Source organism: Morone saxatilis, unplaced genomic scaffold, assembly GCF_004916995.1.
Source record: "Morone saxatilis isolate NCDOM2014 unplaced genomic scaffold, NCSU_SB_2.0 Contig20, whole genome shotgun sequence".
Lineage (NCBI taxonomy): Eukaryota > Metazoa > Chordata > Actinopteri > Moronidae > Morone > Morone saxatilis.
Window position 1 is genome coordinate 12,672,024 of NW_023339763.1, and position 18,844 is coordinate 12,690,867.

Genomic DNA, 18,844 nt, shown 5'->3' on the forward strand with positions numbered 1-18,844 from the left:
TTCTTTTCTCTTGTTTTCTGCCAAAATCACAACTTTTCTAATGTTTTGTTGTCATCCTTCCAACATTGAAGGATAGACCTTTACATGACACTTGAGCACATTGGGAATGGGAATTAAGACTGAGAATAGTAACGACAGTAGTGTGTGAAGGGTTAGCTTATGATTACATTTCAGCAAGTAAAATAACTTTGAGACAGATTTTGATTAGGCAACTTGAACAACTTTATTTAAGGTTAGGGTTAGGGTTACAGCTTTGTTTGGGTCAGTAAAACAATGAAAATAATTAGAAATAATTAGAAATTTGAGAGTTTGGCTTTTTGGGTTAAATGAGAAAAAGCTAGCTGAAATTGGCAAATGTATGAAACATTCCCACGTCAGTAACCACAACAAATTTGTTTTTTGCCAGGCTGTGGAGATTACAGCCAATAAAGCTATCATGTACACATGTCTGGTTGTCTGCATATGCAGTCATGTATATGCACACGTGTTCTCTGTACTGCAAATGCATATGTTCATGTTCATATGTCTTTGTGATATGGCTGATATCACTCACACGGCTGACATCAATCACTGACAGACATGGGACAGATGTTCAGCAGTGTTCCAGTAGACACAAATAAGTCTAAACAGCTGGAGTAATAGACCTCTGAAAAGAAGATAAGGGCAAAACAGCCCTCTGGATTCTATCTGTGTCCTGAGACTCGTCCTACTAGCAGAGTATCTGCTTTTGCAAAATGCCTCTGCTCCAAGGATTTACACACTCCAGGAGGTTTCTGTCCCAGTCCTTCCCTGCTGGAGATGACAGTCAGAACAAAGAAAGGCTCAAGGACATGGCAGCAGTCTCCCTCTGTAAGTTTTCCCTCCAAGAACTTTTGTGAAGAGGGAGGGAGGGGGGAGGAAGCCCTAGGGGCTGCATGGACGATAAATTCACCATAATATCCTTGTATCCCCTTTATCCCGACCCCGACCCTTGTACTATCATCTACTGCTGTACCAAATGTGATGGAGACTTCCTCTCTTATGTTTAGGTTCAGGGCACTGGCTTGATATACAAAATACAAATCTATCTCAAATATCTGCTTTCATTAAAGCTTGGTGCATATGTATTTGACTCCATTGCTGAACATCTGGGGATTTGCTAATTCAGACAAATGAAAGCAAAACAATAATATTTAAAGGGTCAGTGACAGGGGGGGTTCCAGCCAGAGATTGTTGGTTGTGGAACTTTTGACACAAAACTGAGCTTTTATGGCCTTAAGTTGTTTATCTTTTAAGGTTACATTTTCTTGCTGAACAAATAACATGAAACAATGGAATGATTCCTGACAAGTATTGTCTGTGTAGCCAAAGACTGATATAGTTTATTCATCTTTGTTAAACTCAGTTGTTGTTCAAAAAATATCAAAAACACATCAGTGAGCCACAAGTTGTATTGGGTGACATTCATTTATCACCATAAACACAGCCATTTAGTTTATTTGGAGTCAGCTCCACATACACATACATCCTGCTGCAGGAAATACTTACTAGACCACCAAATGTTCTATATTAAAGGACCAGTGTGTAGGATTTGGTGGCATTGCAGATTCCATATCTCTAGATAAAAATGACTCATTCTAAGGTGGCATAAAGGCAGCTGTTCCAATTTCAGTTGACTGTACACTCTGAAAGCATATCAATGAATTATGTCTATAAATATTTCTGCTAATAGATCATCCTTAATGTTACAGACTGAACCTTTAATCCACCAATGAAAACAATTCTTAAGAATTGCACTATTTTCCCCTGTTTAAGTAACATTTGCTAATAACAACAATGGCCATCTGTTTTCTTCAGTAGGAACCAATAGGGTTGGGACTGAGAGCCACAAATAGCGTAGGGAAGTCAGAAAGTATTGAGAAACAGACTAAGATACTGCTGATTTGGGTCTTTTTAATAGAATTTGTTAACAATAAAAAAATATATAATTAAAAAAAGACCAGACTTATCATTTAATACATAACCAGCCATTTTTTATTTTATTTATATATTTATGTGTTCAGTCTGAATGCATAGAGCAATTGAATTTCTGGATATCTGTAAGATAATAGTTTGATGTATCTGCTTATACTGATTTTGAACTTTTAAATGGGTAATTTCCACTCAAAGGCCATAATCAGAAAACTGATGCTTGTGAGTGCCGTGGAAACTGTGCTAATGCAAACTCAAATGAAAATGCCTATTAATAGACTAGTGAAAACCAGACATAGCCAACTCCAGGCTGTAAAATATGAGCTCATTGCAAAGAACAGAGGCATGGGTTGGGTCAGAGAAAATCTGATAAATACAGATGTGACTGTATGCTCACACATCACTCCACAGCATGTCGGCTTACTGTTTGCCAGTGTGGCTAAACAGAAGGTTTACTGGCTCTGTGGTTCCTGTAATGTTAGAGTGAAACAAGAGAGCTTCTGATTTGACCAGAGATACCTTTCTTAGTCAGTTTGTGTGCTTGTGTCTGTGTGTGTTTGAGAGCACGCCCCGACCAAATGCAATTAGTGTGAAACCACTTAAGACACACGTTGCCATTAATATACCCAAAGAGACAATAAAACCTTCACAAGGAAAATTGAGACCAGAAAAAATGAGACTGGAAACCAAAAAGAAAGAAGAAACTGGACTCAGTTGTGAAGAAGATGATGACGACTACAAAGAAAAACCATGACAAGGATAGTGATGACAATAAGAGTGCCAGAAGGCTCAGTAATGCTCACTGTAATCCCTTTAAAGTACAGACACTGAGTGTGGCACATATATCACTGTTAGTCAAGCCTTCTTCTTTCCATTTCTCTCTGATAATCAGGTCCTGACGTCTCCTTCAATCCAGGCAGCAGGCTGATTAGTGTGACGCACTGAAGCAGAACCAGGCAAATGAAGAGCAGTGTATTGATTGTCACAGTGACCTTTCCTTTGATACTGTTCTAGAGATGTGGGGGGTGGCCATTCTTTAAGACTCCGGCTCACCAGCAGCTGACGTGGCTAAAGACAGGAGCTCTGCCCTGCACAAATGACATTCATAGCTTTCACACACTCAATTGTAATCATTGTGGTCTCAGCGGGGTGGCATCACCACACAACAACCTTCGGCTCGGTCCTCTTATGTAGGGGCGGGACGATAATCAATATAACTCCCCATGCTTATGAAAATGACAGCCTGCCTTAATGCAGTAACACAAGCTTCAAAGGTTATGTTATTTTAGTAATATAAAATTGTGGAGATAATAGTGTAATTATTTTGGACATGATAATAGTTTAATATTTATTTTATATCCCTATATACTTTGATTTTATCTGTCCTTGGAAATCAACAAGCTGCCATACAGTGACCTTATTAATCAATAGTGGTTGTCTGTAGGGTTTCATTGTATTTTATCTAAACCTAATCTAGTATTGAATCCACTTATCAAATATGAATCCTTTCAGAACCCTTAGCATATCTATTAGGTGTAGCTTTTAGCCATTTAAAATGACAACATTAAAAGATTTAGATTAAAAAAAACTAAAAACCTAAAAAACAAAGGTTTTTGTCAAACATAAAGTATTTGTGCTCATAAAAAAAGATACAAGTATAAAAATATATTAAACTGAGAGCTTCATAAATCCAGGTGTTTTACCAACTTGGAAATGAATCCAAAATAAAACCGGCTGTCGATGTTTGTGTCTTTCTGTGTCTGTGTGTGTACTACACCTTTGAAAGTGGGGCTGTGTTGCTATGTAGTGTGATAGCACTTCAGAAGGCAATGGAGTTGGCAGTTGACTGAAACTGTGCTTGTGAATCTAGTGGAAGGGGCAGGAGACACATACAGTGGATTTGCGGGGTGAGGGAGGTGAAGATTTGACTGTAGAAACCACTTCTGGAGATTGAAGCATGGTTGGTTGGGTGGTTGGAAATGACAAAGAGGAGAAGAAGGGTCTGTGGTTAAGGCGCATGCCAATAACGGCAGTTACAGATCTATATTTGAAACAGCTCATAAAAAAAGCCAGTCCATTCTCATAAGTGGTAGAGAAAGTAGTAGTAGAGAGAAAATAACAAGGATGTGGAGGAGGGATGAAGTAGGACCAACAGGGGATTTGACATTATTGGCAGACAGGGAAAAGACATCAGTGGGAGGAATGGGTAACCACATGAAGCCATGCGATCCAGATGGGACAGAAGTAGGTAGGCAAATGTGTTGATTTCATTGATATGAATGGATAAAACAAAGAAGAGAGGCAGCCATGATTGAGGGGAAAGTTAAAAATGTGAAGTTTGTTTCACTTATGATTATTAATTTTAACTATTCACAGAGATCAGAGCATCTGAAAAACGACATTTAACCAACCAACCTACACGCACTATCAGTGGTGCATTACAGGATTGAAAGCAGGAGAAAACCAACACAGCAGCAAGACTTTTGTAAAAGGAAAAAAGGGTGGAAGTGAAATTAAAAGTTGAACGGCCTCCAGCTGATGGTTTAGATGAAAATAGGGGCACCGACTGTCCTGGCTAAATGTCTACATCCAGTCTGTCATCCACAATCAAACAATTTACTTTCATTAAACAACCAAACACAGCTTGAAAATGTGTTGGATTGTAGGTTTGTTAGTCTATGGTGCATACACACACAGATAGATTGAAAAAGATTGGTGCAAGTACTGTGTGCAAGCACAAGTGTGTCGATAATACTCTGCACTACCTCAACTGTCAAGACGCCTTTGTGGGAAGTGTTTAAGCTGCATCTGCTCCAGTGAAGCTGGTCACTTGAAAACTCTGAAACATCTGACATGTAGAAAAGAGCTCAGAAAAGGCTTTCGTGATCAGCAAAATCCTTTCCTGGGTACATAAAAAAAAGAAAAGAAATGATCTCCTTTCAAATCAAAATCAACCAACATATGAACTGTCTTATAGTGTAATCAATTCACTGTGCTATTGAGCCTGTTTACTGCATGAAAACTGCGAATGAAGATAAAAATGCAGTGGATCCTGGTGTGATGAAATGATGAAATCACTCCAGACTGGGAAGCCCCTGTATTCCCTCAGCTTCAGTCACGCAACCCACCGCAAATGGGGTTTTATATTATAGCGAATTATCTCCTCCCGGGCAGCAGAAGGTTGAGATAAAGAGAGGTCTGTTAGCAACTCACTGGATCAACATCAGAGATTGAGCTATTGGTGATGTGATGTGGTGGGGTGCAGATGATCGCACTGCTGATTCAGCTAGTTTGGAAACCAGAAACCAAAGACCCCGTATCCCCCTGCCTCCATTCTCAACCATACTTTGTCAAATTTCCCTTTAATCCTCAACGACCCCATGCACGCCAGATGCACACAAGGCACATGCCACAACCGTCCCCCCCCCAAGCTCCTCCTCACCCCTGGGAAAACCATCACTGCTCACCACACCTCCATCTCTAATTTAACCAAAAAACCTCATGTTTGGTGCCAAGCAAGGCCCTGCCTCAGATGATCCCTCATGTAACCTCCAGCTCTGAGAGCTTAATTCAAACTCAGTGTCAACATTACCTTACAATCAAGCTGCAGTCACGGTTCTCAAGACTTGAGGGTGGAAATCAAATAACTGCACATTATGATCAGACGTCATTTTGGTTTCCATGAAAGAAGCCAATTCAAACTGACGTGCCATGTAGACATTTTAAAAAAGGGGAGAAAAAAAGGAAATTGCACACACTTTCATTGGCATGTGTCTACTTCAACAATGTTCAAAAGCAACAAGATTTTATTTCTCTTAAGTGTGAGCAGGTCTGCTACATGTTTTTACACTGAACCAGCTTGGTCTTCATCTTAATATCCAAGTTGCGTTTCTCTCATGGACGTTTCCCATCCTCCTGTGTAAGTCACATCTCTCAACACAGTCGAAACATAAAATCAATGTGCTGGCGAAACATCCCAACAACAAACAAACCAGATTTAAAACTGAGCTGATAACTATACCCACGATGCATCATGTCTAAGTCTAATCTGATTTTATGTGGCATATTCAGTGCAGATTCACGTGAGGGAATTGTATAGCATTCCTGCCATCTCATTTATCTTTTGTGATGGTAGACATTGGTCACATGCTTCTCTGTTTCCACACTAACCCAGTGGTCCAGTAACTAAGCGTGCAATCTGATGGGATCTCTGCCAGGATTTCTCATGTCCATTCATCATCCATAAGCCACACACCGTTTACATGCTTACAGGCTTTCCTTGAATCTCACATCCCTCCCAGAGGCAGGGCGAGTCTAGGAGCCTAGGAAAATAGGTTTTACACACATGCATGTACAACCCTTTTATAACAACCCTTCTCTGTAGAGGACAAAGACAGGAGGTGGGAACTTTGGAAAATTCAGTGCAGGAAAATCAAATACATTAACTTTGAGGTGTGAGACGAATGAGGAACAGTGTTGAGTTGAAAAGCTTTGGGAGCATCCATTGGTGGAAGAACGGGCTGTCATTTTTTTAGCTTTTTTTTTTACATGTACTTTAATCAACAAGAATTGTTCACCAACATAACTTCACATATATTAATTGCACTTAATTAACTTTGTTTTAGAGACTATGACATTGTGTGGAGACAGCTATTAAAGGACCCGATTTAGTGGCAGACGACAAATCTCTCACTTCACCCTCCCCTTCCAAGCAGAAGAGGCAGGAGAAACTAGGGTGGACCTGTGAACGCCCCTATCTGATGCCATTGTTTGGTTTGTCCCTTCTGGGCTACTGTACAAACATGGTACAAATGGTGGTTCAACATGGCGGACCCCATTGAAAGCGACCGGCAGCACCAGTATATATATATAAAAGGCTTATTCTAAGTTAACAAAAACGTAACAGATATTTTCAGGTGATTATACACAAATGAAAACATAGTTATATTATTATATTTACATATTATATTTTATTTCTGCCAGTAGATCCTCTAGAGTACACTTTAGCATGCATAATAGGGAGTGTATACATAGAAGATTGACACCTTCATTTGTAGGTGATTTAATTTTTTGAAAGACAGCACAATGGATGGAAACAAGACAGATCTTAACACCATTCCTTTATTTCCATGTCAGCTGGTATGGGTATATCTATGATGTTAATGATAATATCAGTGTTAGTGTGGCTGTAAGAATGACAAGAGTGACACCTAGTGGTCAAACAGAGGCAGTTCTGTTTAAGAAGATTTGGATTTATTCTTTCACGCGGACATGGATATATTAATACATGCCAGTATTGTGACTCAGAATGCAGATTTACATAAGAGTCAAGCCCACACCCACCACTTCACAGACAAATGAGCATGAAAGACTCATATGTTGTTGCAACTGACGTGAACCTGTGACTAGAAATCTAGAGACTTGAAAATTGATGCAGTCATACACTCTTAATATAGTTACATCTGAAGTGAGTCATGTGACAACAAAATTAACTTCCTTCAGTCTGTTTGAATCACTGAACAAATCAGAGATGTTGACACAATTCAGAGTTCTACACTTTTGTCTGACAATTGTGATTGTGAACCTGATTGCGTCCCTGAATACTCAAATCTGGCTTGATGGATTTTATTCCCTTTATGGTTGACAAGTATTTAAGGAAAGGTCCTTTACAATACTTGATCACGTTATTGCTGTCCAGTCTCCATTAGTTAGCGAGCAACAGGAAGACAAACATGAAGAGAGTGTTCTCCCAACAGCAAAAACTATTCTTCCTAATGGTTTGTCTTCTTTGGGACAGTGTCAGAGGAATTCACTGATTTGTTTCCACTTTAAAACACATTAAAACATTTGGAATTGAATCACAAAAGAACAATAAACTCAAGTAACCACACAGATAGTAAACTCCTGAGTCAAAAACAGATTCATATCTCCCCATAAAACAAACAAATCTTATGGCAAGGGTCACATATCAACCTGGGAAAAATTCATCCCTGGTTTTAAATTTAAAAATGTTCACAACCAACACACACACACACAACACAAACACACACACAACAGCACCGCAACACCCACACATATAAAAAATTAATCTGATCATTACTGTCATTAATGTTGTTGTTTGTTGTAATGCTGTCCTTACTCTGTGTTCAGTCTTACTTGCTTCACTGGTTTGATCAGTTTGATATTCTTTAAAATCACATATATACTGTAATATTTGCTTATTTTTACATCACTTAGTGAATAAAATGCATCTAAATTGTAGATTTGTTTGAAAGCTAAGAACAACGTTATATAGTAAACACAATTTGTGTTATATTACATATAAAAAGGAGAGACAAAGGGTATTTCAGAATCAGTTTGCATAACTGAAACATAACTGGTTCTTAAAATAGCAGATCATATCACACTGTAAAACTGTATAAAAACACAAACTCTTTTTGAATGTGTTAGTAATGTCTCACACAGCATTCTTAATTGTAATATTGAAAGCACATCACTTATCATCCACACAAACAACCACACCAAAAAAGCTTAGAGATGACTCTGTAACCTGTATTATTAACTTTTGAAACTAACAGCAACTGAGGTACTTTTGAAAAAAAGTATCTTAGAATAATAGACTATATAAAGAAACGGAACAAAGTGCTGGTGAGTTGTGAGTCAATGTGGCTCAGCAAACAAGAGGGCTCTTGTCGTTCTGATCTACAGCAGGATCCTCCTCCTCTGAGAGAATAGGCTCTGGATCTTTTACCTCTTTGGGAACATCCACTCCGATCAGACCCACCACCCTGAAACAGGCATAAGACATGTGATACATTACTGTCTCTACCAATTCCAACTAAACTGGGTAACTGTCAGCAGTTTTAACATAGCTTCTTTGTTCAAACCTGCATCAGCGTGTCTGACGTAGTAACATTTCCATTTCCATTTTAAGTCTCTGATGTTTCGAGAAACAGGAAACAACTCTCAATTGGAACAAGAAATGTCTTGTTTTTTTCATTCACATGTACCAAGTTACCACCTGGTGCATACACAAACAGTAAAAGATGCAGTTCAGTTTTGTGGAATTGGGAAATTACAAGTAGTTCCTTTTAGCTAAAAGAGTACTGAACATACAGAATAAAGGCAGTTGCAATGTACTCCTAAAAGTGGCTGCAACATACAGTACAGATTTCAATTTTAAAACTGTAGTTTACACAGCGAACTACAAAATAATGTGTTGCCATTAGGGATTGCTTTGTAGAGCCTATGCTAGCCTTAGAGGTTAGACTGAGATTGCTGAACCAGTTTCTTTGTTATTTTACCTCACTATTCACTATGTAACCGAAGCAGAAGTGCTTGTGACAGAGGTGGATTGCTCAAGTAGTTTAATGTTTCACACTACACCTCCCAGACTGACTTAGCAGCACTACTTTGTCAACCCAGTGTAACAAGACAAATGTAAAAACACAGTGTACCATGTAGCTTATGACCTTTCTTATATATTTTCTACATAACAATGTTGATGGTGTATTGGTCAAAATATAAAAGAGAAGACATAATGCACATGTCAAAGATTTATGTTATTATATGAAGAGGAAAACAGTTTGGTGAAGGAAGCTGGATGTGACTATAGGAATGAGGAACTGGTTCTTCTTGTTTTCATGACATAAAATTAACTTTTATCCACAGTGTCCGACCGTCCAACTTTTCAAATTCTACTTTCAACTTTTGACTTAACAACCAACCATTGTCCCAAATTGAAGTACTTCTTTTTAATGCATCATTATGAATATTGTTTAATAAATTTGTTTCAGTAACTCGTATCACTTCACTGACTCACTCTGGTCCGCCAGGGATGTTCTGCTTACTTTTATATGAATAAAAAACTAGAATCATCCTTTGTTTTTTCATTATTCTTCTAGTCATTGTTTGATCAATAAATGCATCAATGCAAACTGTAGTGTAAATGCAAACCTGATGGAAATTTACATAGACACACTTTAAACATTATTATTATTATTTAACCAAATAATCACAAACTCCCTACAGTGACATCATATATTTAAATTTATATTCATTTAAGTCTACAAATGGCAGAGGAAGATAAAAACCAACTGTTTAAATATTTAGAAAGCTCAAACTTTCTATTTACATATAGGCTAAGCTATAAGAACACCCTAATCCAGAGTGAGAGAAAGAGAGAAAGAGTGATAGTGAGGGTCAAACGTGACCCACATGCCACACTAACTGAATACCAGTGCATGGCGCAAGAGGAGAGGGAGAGACCCCTGCGCTGTTAGCAGAAGAGCCGTGGACTGCAACTACAAGCACTATGCATGGAATGAATTACATTATATATTTCAATACATTTAACATTCCCTGATGGTGTGAATAAGTCAGTAAATTTGTCGCTGGTCTAGTTTTAGAAATAAAGAAACTAAGAGGGTCTAAAAAGTTGCTTAATCTAGCAAAAAAGACACCAAGTTGGCAGCATTGTATCTTTGTGTCCCCACAACAGGACATCCTTAATTTCAAGCACAGTTCTGGGCCAAATCAAGTAAAGCCTTTTTCTGTTATGTAGTCAAGCAAAACTGGCAAACAGTGACTTAGCAGAAAAAAGAGGTGTCTGTAATGAAACCTTATCCACAGAGTACAGCTCTATATCTGAAGCATATCTACACAGCACAAACTGTGAATAAAAAGCTATGTTTTTATTGTAGAATTAACAAATAACTTTGGGTAGAATACTTTCTAAACAATATAACAAATTCTGACATCAAACAAGCCCAACATGAAAAGGTTCTCCCTCTAGTTTTCACAGCACCAAGACGAACAGCATGTTTCACTGACTGTGTTGTGTCATCTACATTGGCAACAAGATGAACTTACCCTAGGATAGACAAAGGGATGACACAGAGTCCTGCAGACAACAGGAAGATGAAGCCAGGGTACCAAGCTACCGTAACAGCATACACACTGTTGAAGACTGCGCTTGATACATTGTAAGTTAAACTATCCATAAATGAAAGACAGGCAAACAGGGCTCCTGCAAAAACACACAGAGCAGAGTAGAAAAACATTTTTTAAGAAGTGATGACTATCAACAGGATATGCCTGTAATCAGTTTAGGCCCAAGATTGCCCTTTGCTCAAAGGAACAGAAACTTGGAGTGCTTTGTTTTCAAGTGCATCATGAAGTTGCTTGGACAGGCATGTCTTCATTGGACTCTGACTCTACAAACACACAGACACGGTTCTGTGGCTCCTGTAAAGCCCTAAACCCACTCACCCTGCTCAGACTTTGAGATGATCTTTGACATCATGGAGCGCAGAACAGGGAAAGGCATGATAGCCAGAAGCAATGGCACCCTCACTGTGGAAAACAAATAACAGACGACAGAAATTATATTATACATCATAATGCAAGGACTATAATCAAATCAAATTGCAAAATACATATATTTCATACATGAATACATTATTAAAGAAAATTCATAGTCAAAGTTGTTTAAGGTGTTTGCAGAAAATATGAACAAACATATGAAAGTGACAATGGCTACATGACATTTAAAATAAACAATGCAGTGATAATATATCATAAACATACTGTCTTATCGGCTTACAATACAATAATCTAATAAAATACAAAAGAGTCTCTTGTAACATTGCTACACCTTGTAAATGTGGTAGGAAAGGTAGGTTCTGTCAATCAGTAAACTGTGCAACTAGCCTGTACTGTTTATTTGTGTAATTTACTGTTTTATATTACAGCTAAAATGTGGCCTTTTTTTAATTTTAATTATATGTCCTGTGTTTTGACAGCCATTTATTTTTAGAGCGCTATATAATATATTGGAAAAGGGCCACATAACCAGTGATATTAGTATTATATTATCTACATGATCGTTAGCAACACCAAAGCATATTAGTTATTCAACATGGCTATGAGGCAACAAATCCTGTGCATAACACAATTTCCATTGATCTCGTCAAACTATTTAACATTACTGAACTTCTCTGAAAACAGGACAAGCAAAAAGTAAACCAGGTACAGGTTTAAATTCAATTTCTGCCCATACTTGACCTTGACTTGGCTTTGGTGAAATTTCTTTTACTGAGGAGGACATTCAAAAATATTGCACACTATTGGTTAAAGCAGCACAGTTGTTAGGGAAATCTTTCTCACCTATAAACATCATTAAAGTGGTCTTAGTAAACGCCAACAGGATCATGCCCGATATGACGGACAGGATCCCCATCAGGACAATGAGCAGCTGTGGCACACCACAGTACGTGAACGCTGACACTCCCACAAAACTGGTCAGGAACACAGTGGTGGACAGTGCTGAGCCGTAGCCAATCAAAATCCCAGTCCAGCACAGTGGCTCATTGAGCTCATATAGTGTCATCAAGGATATCCCACCCACATAGGCAAAGGAGAAGCTGGTGAAAATGAGTATTAGGAGAATCAACAGAGTTTTACACCTGGCCCCTACAAACATCTTGTAGACCCCAAAGATCATCTGTTTCAAGGCCGAGTGCTGAGGAGACCCATCTGGACTAACGGCATCCGTGGGAGCCTTCTTCACAGTCTCTTCTAGGATGAATATTGCATAGAGTAGGATCAAACACTGACACAACGCAGAGGTTACGAAGGGCCAATTAAAGCCTGCAGCTCTCAGAAAGTAGCCTGTCGATATTGAGGCCACCCCAGACAAAAGCCCAATCATCATGTCCACTCCAGCCATGCGTTGTGTCTTCTGACGATCATCCTCACACAAGTCTGCTATGTAGGCAAAACAGCCCCCCAGAAATGTCCCTATGCCGCCAAACAGAGAACTGAGAAGCGACGAGCCAATGAGCAAGTAAACGTTGAGTTCAAAGAAGGACACCACCAGAAAGGTCAAGGTGTAGATCAATGTGCCAATCAGAGGCATGATGATTGTGATCTTGCGTCCTCCCCGGTCACTATAGGCCACAAGCATGAGAGTGACAACCAAAGAGGGGATTGTGGAGAAGACCTCTGTGTAAAGGGAGAAGAGAGAGGCCTGCCTCTGTACCTCCTGGAAACACAGAAAGAGAGAGCATGGTTAAGCCTGAAAATCATGGACTGACACTGGACTCTCTGTATTCAGCCATAATAGCAGGCCTCAGACAAAATAACTGCCCTCATGCTGGCAATTATCCTGCAAACAACACAAGTTAAACAGAGACATTTAAAGTCATGAAACCAACACAAAATTAAAGCACTTCCATTTTGTGCATTTTGCAAAAGGTCTTCCTATTCAGGCCCGAAAGAAACAAAGCTTTCTACAGTATAACAGGTGCAGGAGTGGCTATTTTCAGACAAAGGATCAGTGTGTTCGCTTTCACTTCCTTGTTCCATTCTTCCATGAATACATAATCAAATTAAACATCACTAATACCTTTTGCAGCAGAACATTTCTTCTAAATCCCTCTTATAATACAGTAGAATTAATTGCTGCACATTAGTAAGTCATCATGTGGTCTGAAATTATAATTTAATAAGATTATCACTCTTGAGAAAAAGTGTTGCTACTAGCGTATGTCAGTCAGCGTCAGTGCAGGTTTAGAACAGTAAACTTTAGTCACAGGTCTCCCTTTCATATCACCTTGCGGTGAAGAAGCTGAATCAGTTCTTTTTACATAAGCTGTGTTGCAAGAGTGAATCCTAAAGGATTATAGGAATATTATTGCTGAGTCATGACACTAAAGGTTGAACACACAGGGAGATTTGCTGAGACAACCTGCAGTTGAGGAAGAACTCATGACATGTCAATAAGACATTGCTTTCAACAAAACACACAAAAAAACATGACACAACTATGTCTGAGTCAGCGTCACATGCTTAAAAAAGTAGTAGGCAGATAACAAAAAGAAAAACAGGCATTTTTTTCCCTCTGTCTCTAAAAATAGTTTTCAAATAATATTCACAGTATTAATACCCTTACAAAGTTCCAGTACTTGTTATACCGAAAATGTTACACAGGCAAATACTAGAGTATATTCATTTGTTTATTAAAACTTAAAGTAGCAAAAAATATAAAATATTTGTAACTAAGAATCCTCCTTGTGCCTTGAATTACTTAAAGTAACTATTTTTTCCATCCAGTAATTCATGACTAACCTCATGATAGCTTGAATGGTTGCTGCTGCCGTTTGCTGCACACCTGGAGGTGTTGTCCGAGGTAGGGTATGTGGTGTTTGTTAGTTGCTGCCAGAGCCTTCGGTACACATACTGCTGCAAAAGTGGATAGATGAGAAAACTGGAGAAAGCGTACAGAGCCACCACAGGCTCCACGAGGAAAAGACCCTTCATTGTGAGGAGCTGCAGCAGTATTCCCTGAAAAAGAGATGAAGAGAATACATTTAGAGAGGCAGATAATAGGGTTAAAATACAGTTCAACTGATATGAGGTGGAATAAAAACAAAAACATATGGCAGTGTATGAATTAGACTTTTATACTACAGTTTAAAACAAATTTAGAATATTGAAAAGCTCCATAAAGATAATTCTGTTGTTGCAAGTTTAACCTTCAACCCTTCACTTCAACATGCAGGTACACTGTGCAGGAAGACATCCACAGTTCTACTTTATAGAGCACAAAAGTGATTCAAGTCATAAGACTAAGGTCTACGTGGAGGTACAGATAATATTTGTTTGGTTCTTCTGAGAATAATCGAGGGTTCAAAAGATTGCACTACAATATCGATCCAACATTTTCTGACAGTTTGAAACATAAAGTGGAATATAAGATAAAAAATGTACATTTTGTTTGTTGTGACTACGGTATGCTGTAGGATGAGCTAGGCTAGCTAAATATTTAGATAACAGGCAATGTAAGAGACTTACACAGCTTAGCGTTATTTTTCTCATAGGATGTTCACAAGAACCTACCTTTTAGATGGTCACTTGGATCATGTTTTAATCAATAAAGTGACCCCGGTGAAACATTCTGTTTCTGAGGTCGCTCGGTGCTCTTGTTTTATAAAGACGTAGTGGGGTTGTTGTGAAAAGCCGGGGTCCCGCCCCTCGCCGCATGCGATTGGACAGCCGTCTTTCAAGGCCGCGTTTATTCGACGGAAGAACTGTCAGTCAAAGAGTGAAGCGGGCGGACAGTTTGGGACGTTTTGTAACAGGCCCCTTATCGCACATACAAGTGTATTTAAAATACCTATGAGGGACATTCTTTGGGTTTAGCTTGCGACATATTTATTTACACTATCTGCTTCCGTTTATCTTTGTACAAAAAGGCACGCCATCGTTTCACTAGGCATTACGGTAACGTGAGGTAGGCGTGCTTTGCGTCGGAATGTACCATTCTGCCAACACACCGGGAAGGATTTTGTTGTGACAGCGGAGTTACAACCCGGCGGGGGGACACGGTAAGACGAAATCCACAGCCCTTCCTCTCTGTAATTTAAATCTAACCTCCAATTTTAAAGACGAAGCCTGTACTGAAAACGTCTGCACGGGTTTATATGTTTTACACGACCGAGTCGCTCAAATGTACGTATTAGTAAATGTCAGCTTAACATCCCGGACGTGCAGGTTAGTAACCACCTATCACAATATTGTCAGCTAGCGTTAGCGAATCATAGCTATGCCTGTGATTAATTAAGCTAACTTAGCTAACGATGCCAGCTAGCGTAAGATACGCGAGAAAACCGCAGCCTGTTTTTCGCCGTTCAATGTATCTCCCTCGTTTTGTTTTAATTGTTTCCCATCGCGTTAACGCTAGCTGTCGGGTAAGTTGCACGTTAGCTTCGCCTGCTGCAGTTGCACTACAGAGTCGTGACTGTCCGTGTCAGGATGATGTTTCAGTCGGCCTAACGTTATCGCTCACAGGACTACTGCTGCTGCTGCTGCTGCTGCCCATAATCTCCAGCTACCTGCGATATTCAGTTTAAACTAAGATTAGTTTGTCATAGCTGTGGGCCGTATCCGTGCCCGCCATTGGTAGTGTGTTGACCCAAGGCTTTCTAATTTCGCAATTCAAGTCCTCTCGTCAATCTGGATCGCGCAGTGTGAAACGTTATTGCCGAGTATTAGGACAGGATTTTCTTGATTGATTGGACACATTTAAACCCAAATGTTGTATTATCTACAGTCAGAGTGCTGTACATTTATCTACATTTAGTTTTTATGATGCCTTTTCGTCCCGTGTTTGATATTACGTATTTGTGTCAGCTATACAGAATCTAATAAGTCGATTTTTGATCCATGCATCGTAAAAAAGCAAGCCTCTCCAGCAATAATAAATAGTGCACCATACTCTGCAGTAGCCTTCAAATTACAGATGTTGTGTCTGATTGGATAATGCCTCTCTTCTGATCTGCTGTCATTCATTCTTCTTGGTTTACAGGTCATAATATAGTTTTTTTTTTTCATCTTGGATCAACAATGGCCTTCAGCAAGGGATATCGCATTTACCACAAGCTGGATCCACCCCCCTACAGTGTCATAGTGGAAACTAGGACCAGGGAAGAATGCCTCATGTTCGAATCGGGGGCTGTTGCTGTTCTGTGTAAGGCGTTTTGTTCGTTTGCGCTGAGATTAAACTCTCCAAATAAAGATGCCACAAAGGAAATGTAGCTATAAGACACACGTTGACTATCAAGTAATGGACGTAGAGTATTAGTGATATTTTTATGACTTTGTGTTGCTTTTGTCTCCAGCGGCGGCAGAGAAGGAGGCCATTAAAAACACATACAGCAAGATTGTTGATGCCTATGGGATACTGGGCGTCCTCCGCCTAAACCTGGGTGAGCTACACAATCATCTTATGTATCGATTGCTCCCTATTGCAGACATTTCTTGGATCCCGTCCACATTCTGACCTCCTGAGTTCTTGTGTGACTGTGGAGGTTTGCAGTCCTGTTGCTGCCTACTTCTAAGCTGCTTTCTCCTCTACATGACCTTGAAGGCTCTTGGTATCACAACAAGGAAAATGCGGTGTAAAAGATTAAAGCTCAGTCTTAGAGATGGCTGAGATTTGACTGGCTGGTAATTTCCTATAAAGGAGTGGCACCAAAGTTTGATTAACTATTTCATGTCCAGTTCTTAAAAGGCTTCATGTTTTATTGTGTCTTTCCTTAATGCAGTGCTTTTACAATCCACCATATATAAAGTTTTCATTCTCATCATCCCTTTTTGCCGCCGCAGCAAGCGAAGCAAACGCTGATACACGACAGCTAGCTTTAACTCAACCTTTCTTCTTTAGGTGACTCTATGCTCCACAGTCTGGTGGTTGTGACAGGATGCAGCTCTGTGGGGAAGGTGCAGGATTCTGAGGTTTTCAGGGTCACACAGACAGACTTTATATCGCTGAAGAATGATCCAGGAGATGAGGACCGGATCGCTGAGGTGCGAAAGGTCCTAAACTCAGGACACTTCTATTTTGCCTGGTCTTCCACTGGAGTCAGCATGGACCTCAGTCTCAATGCGCATCGCAGGATCCTCGAAGACACTACAGATAACCGCTTCTTTTGGTAAGACCCTGAAGTTATTACTGTTCCTATGTTATAAGAAGACTAATAGGCAGGTTTGGTATATGAACTATCTGCGCAGCCTTGTGCGGTGGTGTAATAGTTTCTAATGAATGTGCGATAGGACTGTGATTTGCAACTAAGGTGTGAAAATTCACGGCTCACACTGAATTTGTTTGTGTGTTTTCTTTTGTGTCTGTTTTGATGTCGTGAATCAATAGGAACCAGTCTCTGCACCTGCACCTGAAACATTATGGAGTAAACTGTGATGACTGGCTGTTGAGGCTGATGTGTGGGGGTGTGGAGATCAGGACCATCTATGCAGGGCACAAACAGGCCAAGGCCTGCATCTTCTCCCGCCTCAGCTCAGAGCGAGCCGGCACGCGATTCAACGTTCGAGGAACAAATGACGATGGACAAGTGGCCAACTTTGTGGAGACTGAACAGGTGACTGAGATCTTTTGACAGTTCGTTTGAATCTCTCTTCTGGTTTAAGAGGTGCTATGATAAAAGCTGGTGATAAAAGCAATCAGTTTGATACCGTAGTTGCATTCGTTTCTGTATGCTCTGTGCATGGCAATGCTCTACAGTACAATACAAAGCGGGGCATATAGAAACTGATGCAACTATGGTATTAATCAGTTTGATACTGTAGTTGCATCAGTTTCTAAATGTGCATTGCAGTGCTGTACAGTGTAGTGTCTGTGTCAGGGGTGTTTTGTGTGCAGTTAGGGCAGGTTTCAGGGTGTGCCAATCCCAAAATGTTTTGCCCACTGACGTGCACTTTTTGGATTACCTTGTACGGTATGAGCTGTATATTACTGTTGGTAGTCATTCAGAAGACGACGTCATTGGGTTTGATAGATAGATCTTGTTGCCAGTTTACTGATGGTACGGATGGTAGTGGAGATATTGAGTCTGAAAGTCTGAAACTAATGGAGGTTTGTGATGTTGTGGGATTTCCACCAAGTTGTCAGAAACAAGGATGATGTTTGGCGTATTGGCTGAAGAATAGTTTAGTGTGGAATTTGAATGTCATTGCACAAAGTTAGTTCTTTGCCTTTCCATGTGTTGTAGGACTGTGCAGTATGAAGCTTTGTGATGTTAGTTGCTTAGTGCATGCCGTCAATAAATTATCGGTGGAATAGTCGAAGCGGTACTGGCCTTTTTTAACATCATACATTTGTCTATAGAGTCACATGACCTTGGTTAATACAGTCTATGTAAACACTGGTTAACTATTGACTGTTCAGGAGCAAAGCTGGTGCAGCCTTTGAGTGAAACACTGTTGCTCCAGCATTTTGTGCCGTCACTGTAAAATGAAACTGTTATTGATAATTATAGATGCATAGTTGACATTAAAACTTCTAGGAAAACCAGCATGATGATGATGATGATGATGA

At 39.6% G+C, this 18,844-nt stretch overlaps 2 protein-coding genes across 5 annotated transcripts in view; one reads left to right on the forward strand and one right to left on the reverse strand.

Moving 5' to 3' along the window:
* Positions 1-7,977: 7,977 nt before the first annotated feature.
* slc46a3 (solute carrier family 46 member 3) lies at positions 7,978-15,096 on the reverse strand. Its single transcript, XM_035666012.1, has 6 exons — positions 14,851-15,096; positions 14,080-14,295; positions 12,118-12,994; positions 11,221-11,304; positions 10,822-10,978; positions 7,978-8,738 (listed from the first exon to the last, which is right to left on the reverse strand). The coding sequence occupies exons 2-6, from the start codon at positions 14,269-14,271 to the stop codon at positions 8,621-8,623; spliced, it is 1,428 nt and encodes a 475-aa protein (XP_035521905.1). The 5' UTR covers positions 14,272-14,295; positions 14,851-15,096; the 3' UTR covers positions 7,978-8,620.
* A 96-nt stretch (positions 15,097-15,192) lies between these two features.
* Positions 15,193-18,844, forward strand: part of synj1 (synaptojanin 1) — a 26,133-nt gene continuing 22,481 nt past the window's right edge. For 2 of the 4 annotated variants that reach the window (XM_035666008.1, XM_035666010.1), the window contains exons 1-5: positions 15,193-15,338; positions 16,319-16,480; positions 16,632-16,718; positions 17,177-17,444; positions 17,663-17,888. In XM_035666008.1, the coding sequence (XP_035521901.1) occupies positions 16,357-16,480; positions 16,632-16,718; positions 17,177-17,444; positions 17,663-17,888 (705 nt within the window). In that variant the 5' untranslated portion in view covers positions 15,193-15,338; positions 16,319-16,356. The remainder of the gene's footprint in view (positions 15,339-16,318; positions 16,481-16,631; positions 16,719-17,176; positions 17,445-17,662; positions 17,889-18,844) is intronic. The other 2 variants (XM_035666011.1, XM_035666009.1) reach the window with 1 other exon arrangement.

Excerpts from the sequence above, each read along its gene's own strand:
- slc46a3 (XM_035666012.1), bottom strand. The coding sequence starts at position 14,271 with ATGAAGGGTCTTTTCCTCGTGGAGCCTGTGGTGGCTCTGTACGCTTTC. Across the intron at positions 12,995-14,079 it reads ACCATTCAAGCTATCATGAG|GAGGTACAGAGGCAGGCCTC; the intron begins GTTAGTCATGAA and ends CTGTGTTTCCAG. Across the intron at positions 8,739-10,821 it reads ATCCCTTTGTCTATCCTAGG|GGTGGTGGGTCTGATCGGAG; the intron begins GTAAGTTCATCT and ends TGCCTGTTTCAG.